Source organism: Platalea leucorodia (genome assembly GCF_965183815.1).
Source record: "Platalea leucorodia genome assembly, chromosome: 9".
NCBI classification, from domain to species: Eukaryota; Metazoa; Chordata; class Aves; order Pelecaniformes; family Threskiornithidae; genus Platalea; species Platalea leucorodia.
In genome coordinates this window covers 7,403,577-7,419,048 of record NC_138831.1, presented here as the reverse complement: position 1 = coordinate 7,419,048, position 15,472 = coordinate 7,403,577, and the positions used below count along the sequence as shown (strand labels likewise).

The following is a 15,472-nucleotide window of genomic DNA, read 5'->3' as shown; positions in this document are numbered from 1 at the left end:
AAGATATAATATTGAGGATCTGACTGGGCCTGTAGTGCTGTAGATAATTTATGCCAAACCTCTGCTCCCTGGCACTGGTGGCAGTTCGATGCACTGTCATAAAAGATGAAACATGTGAAACAGTGACACTGGGAGAGAAAACTTCGGAGCAAAGCTGATGAAGAAACTGAGTTAGTTAATCAGCTCTGCACTGAACACGCTCATCTGCTAAGCTCAGTTGGACAAGATTTGCTTAGAGGAGAGCAAAGTGTAGAACCGTACTCCTTGGGCACAGGAAAGAGTAAATTATTATTCCCGATAACTTTCCAAATGCAAAACCTGCTGTTTGGTATTTATGTTTGAAGAACATCTAGTCACTGGACCACATGTCATCTGAGCCTTTTCCCAGTCATTTCAGGGAACTGCCTTTCTCCAGCAGAGGATCTAGTTTGAGGACGGTGTAAAACGAGAAAGTGTCATGAATAGTGTAAGAGTGAATAGAAGTGGTTAGTGAGATACGGTATAATCCCTCATCTGACTTGCAGTATTTTAGGTTGCAGCGTGTGTTCCATCACATCACTCGGAGGTGTTGCTCATGGCACGCTCTTGTACAAAAAGCACCTTGTCTGTGATTATTCTTCAAGCTTGCTTGTACACTTTGCATGAGTTTTGAAGTGTGATGAATTTTCAGGGTCTCTGGGAACAACAGAGAAATCTAGCTCACAATGAATTATAAAAAAAGACAAAGAAAGAGAACAAAAAAAGAAAAAAGAGAAGCTTTTATCTGCTAGTTTCACATTGGGCCTCTGCGTGATCGGATCGGATGCTGGGGAGCATCCCCCTTGCAGTGGTGCGCTCTTCCCCAGTCCTCCCTCTGCCCTTCATCTTTGGCTGAGCTGTTCTCTGCTGACAAGGGCAAGTGCAGTTTTGGGAGTGCTTTCCTTAGCTCTGTCTGGAAGTTTCTGTCTGGCTTTATTTTAATAAGTTTCTAACTTTCTAAGCTGTAGAAACAAAGCTTGAAACACAACTGTGAAGTCTTGAACATAAAAGCATCATGACTTTTTACCCCTTGGTGTAGAAGGTATTCTCTTCTCTGCTACTTTCAAAATTGTTTAAAGCTTACAAATAGGCATTAGTTCAAATTCTGCTTAATTTTTGTTCGTGACCCTCTTCAGTCTGTGCTTGTTTGCCAGAAGGGAGCATTTTCCTGTATCTCAAAAACCTTAGCACAGGTGAGAAATTTGACATGCTGGTGTGAGTGGCACCAACTGTGGAGGCTCCCCATGAGCCTATTTGAAAAGCTGCGGCCCTTAGGATGTTGAACAGCCTTGGTGTTTCACAGATTTCTCTCCCTATGATCTCTCTAAATCAAAGCTGACTGCGGTGTAAGGTCCGGGTATCTTTAAGAGAACCCCACGAGGATGCTCGCCAGCGCAGCTCAGGGGAGCCCTCGCGGGTGCCAGCAGGCAGCAGCTCCGGCTGCAGCACGCTGCTCACTGGGATGGGAACAGGGCCCAGGAGGAAAGTCCCTGAAACAAAGTGCAATGGGCTGTGGCCAAACTGGGGCTTTGTCCTCAAAGTTTCCCCAAGTGTCTGGGGCCAGAGAGGAAACCTCTAGCATGACATGCTCAGGCCCATCCCCGGACCTCCCTCCAGCGGGCTGCAGGGCTGCTGCGGTTCCTACACTCAGCGCAGGGAAGGTCCGCTGTGGGGTGGGCTCCACTTGTAAGACTTAAAATGGCAAGTTTGGCCATAGGTGTCGGCAGACGGTGGCTGGGACCCACATGGAACGAGTTCATGTTCTCTGCATAGTCAGGCAGCTTGTGGTTGCAGGATCTTGGAGATGTCCTCTAGAAACATGCATGTCTAGAGAGGGTTTTCACATCCTATGGGTCAATCAGCCTCCACAGCGCTGCTTTCCAAGCCACAGGACCAGCCAGGGGATGGTATGTACTCATGGAGTACAAATAGTAGGCAGTGGTCTCAGTTCATTGTGTAGTTGGAGAGGTGGCCGCTTCCTGGCCACTGCCATCCCATCCCCAAGGAGCTGGTGTCCTGCTCTGCAGTCCCAGCAAACTAGGATTGCTCCTCATGTAATGGCTTGAACTTAAACCTGGGCTGGGCTGGAGGGCTGGGCTGGGACTTGGAAGAGGACCCAGGTTTAACTGGGATTTCTTCAGAGAAAGCAAACCTCACTATCAACCTGGAAAGGAGAGGTTAATTAGCCAAGAGAAGAGCAGAGGCATGAGCGATTACAGATGTCCTAGGTGCGGATGCCATCGATCCTCAACATCTGTTGTGACTGTACAGGCTGTCGCTGCAGGAGACATATTGTTCTTTTTAAATAAAAAAGTTCTCTTAAATTTGGTTTCATGCTGCTCCTAAATACTCTCTTTTTTTTCCCCAAAGAACCATCATGTTTTCCAAGCATCTGTCCCACATTTCCCAAAGAAGATAATTAATGCCCATGTCACTCAGACAGCCCAGCCACTTTGGCTTGTGCCAGAGAGGACATTTTAACCATTGCACACCCAAGCAGTAGTGCTGCTGACCTGCTGGTTGAGCTGAACATCTCTCTGTCCTTATTTTCACAGCTGGGGCACCCAAGGAGACTTCACGACAACACACGCACTTCCTGCAGTGAAGGTGAAGCTGTTCACGGAGAGCACGGGAGTGCTGGCTCTGGAGGACAAAGAGCTTGGGAGGGTAAGGAGATTTTGAGTTTAATAATGTTTCCTCCTGGCCCTGCTTTTCTAGAGAAATCTCTCCTGTACGGAAATATCTTTGGAGCACAACATGCTCTGCTTTTTTGCCAAGCTTCAGGAGGGAGGAAAAAAGCAAGCTCTCCACTGCTGGAAAGGAGTGCATCTCGCATGCTGTCTTTGTTGTGAGTTTTTAATGGCAGCATTTCAGCTGGCTGTGCCTGCACTCAGCAAAGGCAGAGGATCTTGTGTGCGATATTGGCAGTCCGGAAAGCCTTAGAAGTTGCTTACGGAAATGGACATTCCTGAGGCAGAAAAGGGGATTATGCTGAAGCTAAAAGAGGGGATTTAAGTTTGGCAAGAGAGTGTTAAGCTGCTCTCATATCTGCTGAGCAGCCGGTGCACGGTTTGAGCATTTGAAAGCACTGACTGTGGTACTTACTGCAAAGGGCTTGAAATCCTGGCTCCCCCGGGGACTGTGGCTGAGCTGCTGGCTTCAGTGGGGCTGGAATGGGGAGTGAAATGTGGGGGTTCATTTCCCCCATCAATGGTGTTAATAGCAAAGAGCTCAGATTCCCAGGGTGCTGGCCACAGAGCCATCCTTCCCACCCCACCTCTGCCTCTCACCTGTGGTCCCTAAACCAGTGCCCTAGGACTGGTGGCCCTCCATTGCTGCAGCCCACAGCTCCGGAATATCTGTGGACATCACTTTTCTGTGGCTTTGGGACACTTCAGTTAGCCTCCATGGATTTTTAGCAGCTGTATAATTTGTGTTGGCCCCCAGGCATAACTGGCAGCAAACTCCCTGCCGTCCCTTCCTCAGCTCTTCAAGAGTGTGAGATCTGCGTGGTGAAGACCCCATGAAAACCAGTTCACGGGAAGAGAGGCTGCACCTTACACATGGGCTTGGCACCCCCCATGTCACGGCTCAGCGTGGCCTGAGCGATCTCCAGGAGCAGCCTGGGCTCTGTCAGCCCGGCTCTGCAGCATGCCTTGCTCTCCGCCTTGTCTACATGGCCAAGGCCAAGAAAGCCATGGCCAAGAAAGCCACTGATCTTGTGGCAAGCCCAAGTACGGTATTTGCAAATATAGACTAACCTGTTGGGATGTTTCTTGCTACCTCCATGGCTGCTTGTGCCTTGACGCAGAGGAGTCTTTGTCTGTAAAACAAAGTTTTTCCTAAGTAATGTGATTTTGTATTCGTCCTATTCATACAAGTGCCAAACGTTTTTCCAGATCCTAGTGAGCTGTTGATCTAATTTATATCTTTATGGTGGAGTGTCGTGGTTTAACCCCAGCCAGCAACTAAGCACCACACAGCCGCTCGCTCACTCCCCCCCAGTGGGATGGGGGAGAGAATCGGAAGAGTAAAAGTGAGAAAACTCATGGGTTGAGATAAAGACAGTTTAATAGGTAAAGCAAAAGCCACACGCACAAGCAAAGCAAAGCAAGGAATTCATTCACTACTTCCCAGCGGCAGGCAGGTGTTCAGCCATCCCCAGGAAAGCAGGGCTCCATCACGTGTAACGGTTACTTGGGAAGACAAACGCCATCACTCCGAACGTCCCCCCCTTCCTTCTTCTTCCCCCAGCTTATATACTGAGCATGATGTCATATGGTATGGAATAGCCCTTTGGCCAGTCTGGGTCAGCTGTCCTAGCTATGCTCCCTCCCAGCTTCTTATGCACCTGGCAGAGCACAAGAAGCTAAAAAGTCCTTGACTGGTGTAAACTCTACTCAGCAAGAACCAAAACATCAGTGTCTTATCAACATTATTCTCATCCTAAATCCAAAACACAGCACTCTACCAGCTACTAAGAAGAAAATTAACTCTATCCCAGCTGAAACCAGGACATGGAGAGTGCCACATGTGATTTTGTCTCATATATTTTATGTTCGTTTTAGCTATTTGGATTTTTGTGTTCATGTAACGTCCTTTGTTCTTGCACTTGAGAGAGAGAAAAGCAAAGCTACCCCTTCTTTTCTCCTCTCAATCTTCTCTTCAAAGAGTTACAGCCTCTTTGGACTTTCCTCATCCACACCTTGATCCTTCCTTTCTCCCTGTCCTGCTCCTTTTTTCACAAAGGGGGTGACCCCACCAGGCTGCAGTACTCCAGCTGAAGACCTACAGCTGCTTTGCCCCACAGCATCATAATATTTTCAGGATTATTTTCAAAACCTCATTCTTCAAACAGCCCGGCACTCCTGCCTTTATCCGCTGCAGCATGCTGAGCAGAGCTTTTCACCCGGCCGGCCGCGATGCCATTCAGGACTTTTTCCCCTGAGTGGTTACACTTGGTGCAGACCCACTTGCTTTATAAGTCTTGTTTCCACTGGCAGCCATGAGCGGTGCTGACTTTGCTGGTCTCGGGAAGCAATTAGCTGTGCATGTTGTTCTGAGAAAGACGTCAGGCCCCAAAGCAACCCCTCTTGCCCTGAAATGCTGATGAGCCAGCCCCGCCAATGCGCTTTAATTCTCAGTCCAGCGGGAAGCCATCCCTCAGCTCTGAGCTTCTGCGGTCCGAAGGACGTGTGCCAGCAGCGGCTAGCGCGGGGAGCTGGACGGTGACTTCCCCTGGCCCGTGGCCACCAGCGCTTTCAGTCGGCCGAACTTCAAAGGGATGCTCGGTGTGCCCGGAGCGGCCGAGAGACGACGCGTGTCTGCTCAGGCTGCATCAGGATTTCTTTTTTAATGAAATAATGAAACCAGAGCGTGTTAAGCCCCTGGTTTAGCTGTTGGAGTGGGCACAAACCTGTTTGCACGGAGAGAGGAGGGAAGCAGGTTTTATACACAAAAACACCCGTGCTCAGCCGCCCTTTGAGAAGCGGCTTTATGCTCTGCCAGGCATGTACAATGCTCACTTTCTATTGCGAGTGTTAAATTGGCATCTGGCCGGCACTCCTCATTTCACCACTTTTATCGAAGGGAGAGCTGGAAAATGCTCCCAAGCCCTAAACTGCTGGATGGGCAGCTGAAGGCATGGGAATACATCCTGGCCCTATTGAAACTGGTGGCAAGGCTCCCACGGATTTCAGCCATGCCAAGACTTCATCTACTGAGAGCAAGGAGGGGAAGAGCCATGAATTACAACAACACTGAGCAAAGTTTATGCGCCTTTTGATGAAAAAGAGTTAGAAATCAAAGTAGAGAGCATCCCAAACACCACGAGTGGCTGCTGCCTCACTGAGAGATGCAGTTTAGTGTACAGCCTGCCTTGCAGTGGGTCCTTGGAGGCTGCCCAGAATTTGAGTCCATCCGTGTTTCTAAGAAGAGCCCACGTGGAGGACTCACTTCTCATCTTCAGGATTTGCTTAAATGTGGTTTTTTTTTTTCCAAGAGTGATGCAGTAGAGACTGATGTTGCTCAGTTATCTGTGTAACTAATAACAGCTTCAGATTCCTGCCAGAGAAAGCATTAGTCTAATTCAATAAAAGAAGTGATAAATAATGTTGATGAATAACAGTGAAGTCGAGGATCTACTGATGTTAACCTCAGTCTTTGGAGGAGGCAATAAAATCATCTTTAAAATCATTCATCAGAGGGTAATAGCGCCAAGGATAGTTGGGTGGAAAACAGCCCCTAGGTTGTTGACTCAGCAGTAAAGTTGAAGAGCAGAGGAATACCAGATTAGAGTCTGGGCTGGCGTTTGACAGGAGCGCGGACTAAGCGTGAGCAAGGAATGAGTGATGGCAGCACAGCAAATAACGAGGGTGAATGCTGCCATTTGTGAAATCATTTGCTTGCGTAAAGGTTAATGGATTTAAAGGAGATTCATCTCACTACAGGACAGTGGAGACTTGAATGAATTTGTGCCAGGCAAAGTCACCTCTGAGAGTGAACCCATCAGAAGAGGAATGGGCATAGGAGGGGGAGGGTTAAAGCCAGCTCAGAGGCTTATACGGAAACACCAGGAGAAGATGGTGGATGGGATGTAGTTCTGGGAGAATACTCTGGCTTTTTGAGGGAGCTGCTCTGCTTTGTAAGGGTAACGGGTGAGTGGGAAAGGCACAGCTATGATCAGGAGAGATTACTCGCCTCATGGAGCCTTTCAGTTTCTTTGATGGCCCCAGCACTTCCATTGGTGTTCATCTGCACAGCTCCACTGCGGTCATTGGTGTTGCACTGATCTACCCCAGCTGGAGACCGCCCCATCGTTTCCTCCCTGGATGAAATGGAAGCAGAGACTCCTGCAGCCGCTGGTGTCATGACATGCGGTGCAGATTTTATCTGCTGTCGTAGTGCAGTCAGACACACCAGCCTATGTAAAATGTTGCCTAGTGCATCCAGTCTTAACAGTAAGCAAAAAATCAAACCAGCTTCCCCACAACCTGATAGTAGCAATAGATGAACCATTTTAGGTAGAGCTTTCTGAGCCCTCAAAACAGCTCATCTCACATGGGAAATGTCAGGAAGGCTGGAGGCTGACTGAATTGTATGAGGCTGAAAGTGGGGGATTGCAGTGGGCAACCTCAGCAAAAACTTGTTGCTGGTTTGCTAATCACAGCAGTCCGCCATCACGTCTAGACTGATTTACCGGGACAGTTGCAAGTGCGTTTGCCACAGTTTTTCCTTAAGCAAAGGGAACTGATAATGCAGTTCTGTTCTGCACAGCCCCATGAACAATGGCACAGTAAATAGAGGAGCCAAAGAATATATGAACTAATCTCAAAATAATAAGCTGTACTTTAAAGAAGCAATAAAAAGCCACTGATGGTGGCTATTCACTGGTGTGAATAGAAATTTCCCCACTGACTTTTAGGGGAAAAGTAGCTCATCTGTTGTGCTTTTGTTCCTCATTAAAACCCATTTTGTGAATAATTTTTCCCTTTAACATTGTTGATTTTGACGCTTGCAGGTTGTTCTCCACCCTACTCCCAATAGCCCGAAGCAATCAGAGTGGCACAAAATGACTGTTTCCAAAAACTGCCCAGATCAAGACCTGAAGATCAAGCTTGCTGTGCGAATGGATAAGCCTCAAAACATGAAGCACTCTGGGTAAATGCTTGTTTCAATCTGAACTCAATTTGTTTTGAATGTGCATTAGAAAAATTCTCTTTCTTAAGATTCTGGAAGAGAAACCCTTTTTCTCAAGCTCACAGGAGGTCAAAAGAAGGATAAATATAAAAATGGCATTAGTTCAGTCATTTATAATGCACTTTCCATATTCTTAGCATAGTCTTTTTAATGCATATCAGCCAAACAGTTTAAATTTTAAACAGTATTCCTCAGGAAATTGCTAGGTTATTTTTTTTCCTGTAAGGAAATAATAGGTGAACTGCCTGACTCTTATCGAGAATGGTATAATTTCTTAAGTTATCTGTGTTTCCCTGTACTGACTTTTCAGAACCTAAAGCACAGTGCACCTTTGGCTTGAAATAAACTCCAGTGTGATCGTCACTATTTATACAGAGATACACAGCACGATTAAATCGCAGTTGCCTGGAGTGGGCAGTTGCCTGGAGTAGGACTAACGATCTGGAAGGCTAAAAGGGTAACCTCTCCCCTCCAGATGTGAGTGTCAGAGGATCTGGGGCCAGGGACATCACTGACTGCCACCCCTGGCTTCCACCTTCCTGCCGTGCAATTACAAATTAGATCATCCTTGGGAAGATCTAGCTAATGCCATTGGCAAGGCTTTCCTCTGTTTGCTCTTCAGAGCTGAGGATGTGGTAAAAAATAGAACTTTTAATCTTTGTAGTGTTTTGTTAGATTCAATCCATTATTAGATGCTTTGGATCACTCATCTTTTTTTTAATTCCTTCTCCTCCTTCTCCTGTCTTCTCTGCTAATGAGATCAGAGCCAATAGCCACATGTGAAGTTTAATTTTTCCGCCACGACCACAGGCACCAAAACCAAGAAAGGACAGTTCACCTGTCCTGCTTGCTTCCTTGACCGCAGCTGATGGCCACAGGGCTGAGCAGTCCTGGCTTTTCTCAGGCTTTCTTCAACTAACATTTGATTTACAAGATGCTGCTTAAAATTATGAGGTTTGTAATATTAGCTTGCTGAGACTGAGATTGTCTTTCTGTTGATGTTAGCGGCAATAGCAAAAAGGACAATTATTTCCCTGTTCTTGAACTAGCCAAGGACTCAGTGCCCACATTAGCATGACTTGGAATTTTGTGGCTTAAACATTCACCAAGAGTATGTTGGATCTCTTCTGGCATAAGGAACCACTAGCATAACCAAAAAGGAATTGTTTCTCTATTTATTGAGCCAGAACTAAAGTAATTATGATACATAAAACACATTAATGCTAATAATGTCCTTGTGTTTATTATTAGTCTGGTGCTGCCACTATTTTTGCCAGTGTTTGTCTTACAGTGTCACAGTGGCCTCTTCATCACAGAGATTAAATGCTAATTTTGACATTAATTTTAGAAGTTAATTCTTCCTTTGTAGAAAACAGTAAATTTGCTCCTTCTTGGAAATTACTCAGTTTGCTTGAATATCTGTAGCCAAGCAATTTCTAGGAATTCATCTTAAGCAGTTCAGAGAAGTGTCCTGGTTTAGTCAGTCCAGTGGATACTGGGATCCCAGGTACTGGTTTTGATGTAGTAAGTATTCCTCTCTTTGACAGTTCCCCTCAGCCAAATGGTTTTGTGAAGGCTTAAGGCAACATTTGGGGTTTCTCTCCCTTAATTCTTCCGTTGCAAATGTGTTCTTCACCCATCCAACCATGTCATAGCTATTCACTGGCATTAAAGGGCTTCTAAATTCTGAGCAAGTTGTGAAAGACAAAGAAGAAGAGAGAATTAATACTGTGTAACATTAAGACTGGGAGCTTTTTGTGTCACCTTCTTTACAGGTTATTTGTTCAGGCTAGAAATGCGCACCTTCATGAATGCTGCTGAGCTTAAAAGTCTTGTAATTATTCCTGCTTGTGTATTAACTTCTGTTTCTAGGTGTGAAGAAAACATACTGAAAAGCAAGAGCACAACAGATAGTCACTTACGTTCTGAATTCACCTATTCTTTTCTCCTAGATATTTATGGGCCATTGGTAAAAACGTTTGGAAGAGATGGAAGAAACGATTCTTTGTCCTGGTCCAGGTAACAGATTTAAGTAGAAGCGATCTTAAATCACAACATGAAATATTTAAGTCTTTGTTCTGACCATTTTCAGTGTGGTATAATTGATGCAGAGCTGTGGTTCTGCGTAGGGTGTTTGTTAAGTGATGGATTTTTTCCTAAATGTATACAACTTCTCAAGGATATCCCAGTTGCAGCCATGAATTTCCTGATGCAAATGAATGCTTGGTGAAATGGAGAACCAGTTTTAGTGAGGAATTAATAAGATGAGGAGGAAGCTCGGTCTGTCTTGGCTGGAAGTGCTTGGGTGCAAATGTTCCCTTTTGAGCCTCCAGGTAAAATTTGAAGTCCCTTGAAATCTACAGAAGTTTCATCACTGGCTACATCAGAGTCAGTATTTCGTTCTTGACGTTTATCTTGCCTTCACGTTCATTACTGCCTCTCATTGTCTGCAGCTCTTATCGATCATTTTGCAATGTCTTTGTTCCTTTTTCCCTTTTTTCTTTTTTTCACTTTCTGCCCTCCCAGTTTCAGTAGACCTGTATATTTGACCGTGGTTAAGAATTTCAAGGAAACAGGGAGGAGATGTCCTCTGTGACCTAAAAGGATCTGGTCAGTACTTGGTGTGTTAGATCTTCCCTCACCTTCCCAAGGACAGCTGAAACCACTGCATTGGCCACAGAAGTGTGGGGCCCCAATCTGAGCAGCTCCATCTTCACACCAGCCTGATAAAGCCACGGAGTCCTCTTGGGCCCATCTCTCTCTCCCTGCTCTCTGGGTTCCCCAGGGTATGTTGTCTCCAAGTATGAGAAATAAAAGCTTTGTGCAGAGTCCTGTGATGAAAGCAACACAGAGGTGCTCTGATAGAATAACATGGGATCCAACTGAGGTCTTGTGCCAGCACAGATCCAAAGTGATCAAGTCAGAGGGTGAAATCCTACTGCTGATGAAGCAGATGGCAGGTCTGCCACAGAGGGGCTAGGATTTCGCCTGTATGTAAGAACTGAGATGGTGTAAACCAGGTGCACCAGGCTCCACATTTCGGATGGAGCATGCTTGTGTGCTGGCTTTCCTGGGCTGGTAAGGGGAGGAGTCCTCTAAGTCCATCTTCCACCTTACACAGCTGGCTTCTCTGGTCCTAAATCACCTGGTGTAAACTGGTTAGTTTGTTTTGAGTTAATTATTACTCCAAGTTCAACTGTCTCAGTAGGAAGCTTAATTGCATTCCCCGTTTGTCCATCACTGCCAGCTTCCATGGCACTAAACTATGTGGCAGATAAGAAAATACATCCTGAGGAGGTAAAGGGGATTCATGATGGGTGTGACCGATGTAAGTAGGAGGCTATTTGGAGAGACCAGTTGAGTACCTAGTCCAATAACCACGTATGATCAGCAGTGACAGTTTAAGTGCTCGTGTTGTACTCCAAATGGGGTCAAAATGGCCACAGAAGTGGGGGGTTAGTGTAGAGCAGCCACAGGAGATGCCTCTATCTGCCCAAGCAGCATATTTAGATTTAGGTAAAAGTGATGGGTTTAGGATCTGTGTAATCCATTCCTAGAGGCATCTGGTTTGCAAACGCACCCCCCGTGCAGGAACTGGCCAGGTCTCTGGTGAGGTAGGGGTGCTTGGCACCTCGCAGGGTAACGCAGCGTCTTGCAGAGCTGGGCCACTGGAGGTAAATCCCAAACTGTTTCCTGGGTAAGAAGCAGCAGAGGCCATAATGAAGGAAAGGCCTTTTGGGAACATTATGCAGTGACCCTCTTCTTGGGTGGGGATTGAAGGGTTGCTTTTCTCTGTGTGTTTCCTTTATTATGTTCTGAAATGAAGTTAAAAGTGCTCTGGCAGTCTGTGATCACCTGTAGAGCAACTAGTATTGCTTTTCCCTGAGAGACGATTCGTTCCTGCTAGACCAAGTTCTCAGTCCCTTTTTCCCTGTGAAAAGGGATTCTCCAAAGCAGAGAATCCTCTTTCCTAAAATAGCTTCTCCCATAAATAAATCTATTCATACTCTTCCGTGCAAGGGTTTGCAGGCTCGGACGTGGATTCCCGCGTCTGTCTCAAGGAGCCTTTCTTCCGGCCTTTCTTTGCGGTTGCAGTTACTTCTCTAGTTTTCAGTTGCTATATATTCTCCAGCTTGCTGCGGAATTGAAGCTCTCAGAGTTATTCCATGTTTTCTCATGTTACTAGGTCTGTATTCGTCAGTTGGCATATAAAAGCAGAATTTGGCCAGAAAAGCAATTCATCTGAATAAGATGAGCAGACTTTTGCCCTCAGAGAGTCTCTGTAGCCCACCTCAGAAATTCCAGCTGCCACTGCAGCTTCTCTGTTATGTTACCGTTTGCTCAACATTTGGTGCAATGTAAAGTGTTCTGCCGTACATCAAATATAAACAAGAAACACTCTCTATGCAGTCCCTCAGATGTAGTTTGAGCATATTGAACATGTCAGCAGGCAATAAAGATGGAATAAAAATACTTTGCTGTCCGTATGTTTGTCATTTGCTTTTCATGCAATGCAAAGGATGGGTGCCGATACGAACGGGGATTGGCAGCAAAGGTGTTGATGTCCAGGATGCTCTGAACTCTGCTAAACCGCAGACAGAGAATAACCCCGGCAGGAAGGTGAGCGGGCTCCGTTACGTAAAGAACAGACAAGGAGCAGCCCTTGTTTCAGGAGCTTGTTCGTCCACACCAGGCTCCTGCTTGCACCAGAGCCGAGAGATGGAGTCCAAAGCCTAAAGTCTGTTTGGGATATAGCGGTCTGGTCAGTCTGTGACACTGTCAGGAGGGCAAGGCTGTAAGTTCAGATGAATAACTAACCGTTTCCATTCTGATCCCTTGTCTCTGTCCCTTACCTGTAGCATCTTCTATTGCAGTTCTGTCTCCTCTCCCGTCCCTTGCAGAGTAACCTCCTCCTCCCGGTCCTGTGCCCTCTCCTGCCCCTCTTTCCCCATTTCAGATGGACGCAGCCTCAGTTCCTTCGGTGCTATTGGGTGGTACCGCTCTGCCTTCTGGTACCAGTGGTTAAGAAATTCATGGTAATAAATACTCAAACTCTTCATAACCATCTAAACAAGGCACAAAGGTGCCAAACTGCATGGGCGGCACCAAGGAGGAAGGTGTTGATGGCAGTTTGTCTCTTTTGTGTCAGTGATGCCTCGCCGGTATGAACGGAGGCTTTGCGTGAGTATATAGAAAAAGGAGCTCTGCAGGGAGCATTTCCAGTGCTAGCTGGATTCTGTGAGCCCTGGAGAGCAGGGGAAAGGAGCAATAACTGCCTTGTAATTTGGGTGGAATAATCCCTCGCACCTTCTGTGTCTGTGTAGCTGCGAGGGTTGCACAGGAGAGGAGATGATTTGTTTGGGTGGAGCGGGTGAGAGCGGTTCCTTTGTGCCGTTTCTAGAACTGGGCCTCACCTCTCGCACATGCATTGCTGGGTGGACTTGGTTCAACCCCTCGGAGAAGGTTTACAGCATGGCACGGCTGGCAGAGCTGCTGCGTATGCTCCTCCAGCATGCACCCATGCGTTAAGAGGGGATAGTTTTCTCTTTCGAATGAATCGCAGTCCTCTCTGCACGCTGCCCACCCTTCTCGTAGACACCCTTTGAGATGAGCAGCAGAAGAGCAGAATACTGATTAGATGTAAATTACATGGCAGAGACTCGTTACTTGCCTAATTTTAAATCCTGAGATATGCAGCGTGAAAGTGATGGCAGAATATGGCCCTGAGCTTGGATGGAAATGGTCCGCAGCATCACAAGTGAGGAAAATGCTTCGTAAAGGCAACAGTAATGCCAGTGGCAGTGGTAAGCGAAAGCAATGGAGCAATTCAGGGCAAAGTTCTCCGTGACTGGTTAGGAAAGAAAATGTACATCCATCACAGATGTTATAAGTGTTTCCTAAGTTGCTATATCAGCTGCCTGAGCACAATATACAAATTCCAGCCAGTTTGCCAGTTAGACCCTTGATCGTGCAAAAGCTGGGATTTTTGATAGCTGACAGAGCTTGTATTAATTCTTTGCAAGGTCTAATGTGCTGTACTGGCAACAACACTATTGTTGGTTCTGGTGGGTTTGCTGGCTTTGTGATGGGAAGTTTCTTATAATGATTCTTAAGGGCAAGTGAATTAATTACATTGAGATTTCAGACTGAATCTGTCCTTCTCTTGTCATAACCCCAGTTCTGTGCTCTGGCAGCATATGGGAAGTAACACTCCATGGTACCTGGATGACATGTCTGCTGAGTAGCTTGGAGCAGTTTTTGGCTGATTGTGTCTGATGGTGTTTGCAGAATGTTGTTGGAACCAGATCAACTCTCTGCAGATTAAAACCAGTTGCAGGGTGTACGCCTGGATCTATTGTTCTAGTGACAGACTCCCTGAACTCATTATAATTTAGACTAACAGTGACAGTTCCTGCTTTTAGCAAAACCCAGCTGACTTGGGATAAAATGAAATGAAGGAAGTGTTCAGTAACTCTGAATAACCAACAGAATTTGAAAATAATTCAGCAAAATTGCAGTGTACTACACCAGCGGTCCTAGACTGTGGTCCTCAAGTCAAGGTAAATGACCCATAGCTGGTCCCCATAATCATATTAAATCACGTTTTCAGTTAGACCCTCACTGAGAACTGGGCATAGGTGGTGATTCCTGAGAAACCTTGAGTGTTGATAAATACAAGATGTTTGGGAACTGCTGGTTAAATAGATGCCACAGCTTGTTACACCCGGCTATGGTAGGTCCTGCATGTCCCGTCCGTACTCAAGTCGGATGGCTTCCCATCATGCAGCCCTGGCTGAAGAAAGCATACGAACACCTCCTGCTTGAAGGAAGAAGTTAGGACAACTGCTATGTGCAATTGTTGAGGGCTGAATGGACGTGCTGAGATATGAAAACTGTTGTTTTCACATTTGTTTCTTTAAGCTAGATGATTTCCTCTGCTCATTTGTGTCAGGAAAGGGCTTGGGAGGCAATGTACAGCTGCAACCAGAGGACAAGAGTCTCCCATCAAAGTGGAAAGCTGTATTACAGCTGGCAGTATCTTAGCACAGTTTTTCTCCCTTGGGACAAAATGCATGCTGTTAATCTAGGAAAGGTCCGTTTAAGAATATAACCCAAGTGGGGCGGTGTTATGTCAACAGCAAGAAAGGGGGAGGCGGATGACTGAGCTCGGAGTGTGAGGGATGACAATTAACAGGTTTGAGCAGGATCCTGGGGAAAGCGGTGCTTGTGAGAGCAGGAGTCTCTGGTGGAAAAACAAGGACGAAGTCAGGACTGGTTAATACATATCTACTGTATTTATTAATCAGTCGGATTATATAGCTGGTGACAGAATATGGTTGAGTGCCAAGAAAGTCAGATCTAATTTAGCAGCCTGGGAATAGTGAACTTTGGCATTTGTCTCCCGCTGTCTGCTTCCCCTTTCCTGAATTTCTTTGTCTTTTTCTCTTTTTCCCACTTTCTTTTCCTTCTGTTCTTCTGTCTCAAATTATTTCTCAAAGCATTTTCCCTTTTTTGTAATGAACCAGCCAGGCCAGCCTTGGATTATTTCCCTTCTTTTAGTTTTGCTCAGTTCAGCTTCCTTAGATGCTCCTTTCCTGGCCCTCATCAAGTCCCTGGATGAAATCCCAGCTGCTTTGAGAGTTTGTCCCTCACTGGGCAGAGATTTCTCCTCTGTCTTCCTTCAGTTTCCTCTCTGTATCTGTGGTTTTTCCAATTACTCAAACCATTCATCTTGCCCATCCCATCTGCTCGCTCG

At 46.1% G+C, this 15,472-nt stretch overlaps 1 protein-coding gene across 4 annotated transcripts in view; it reads left to right on the top strand.

The window, feature by feature from the left end:
• CADPS (calcium dependent secretion activator) overlaps nucleotides 1–15,472 on the top strand; it is a gene marked incomplete at both ends in the record, with an annotated part of 223,892 nt that overhangs the window by 105,862 nt on the left and 102,558 nt on the right. For all 4 annotated transcript variants that reach the window (XM_082322562.1, XM_082322559.1, XM_082322560.1 and 1 more), the window contains 3 exons: nucleotides 2,574–2,685; nucleotides 7,538–7,677; nucleotides 9,669–9,735. In XM_082322562.1, coding sequence (XP_082178688.1) covers nucleotides 2,574–2,685; nucleotides 7,538–7,677; nucleotides 9,669–9,735 — 319 coding nt within the window. The remainder of the gene's footprint in view (nucleotides 1–2,573; nucleotides 2,686–7,537; nucleotides 7,678–9,668; nucleotides 9,736–15,472) is intronic.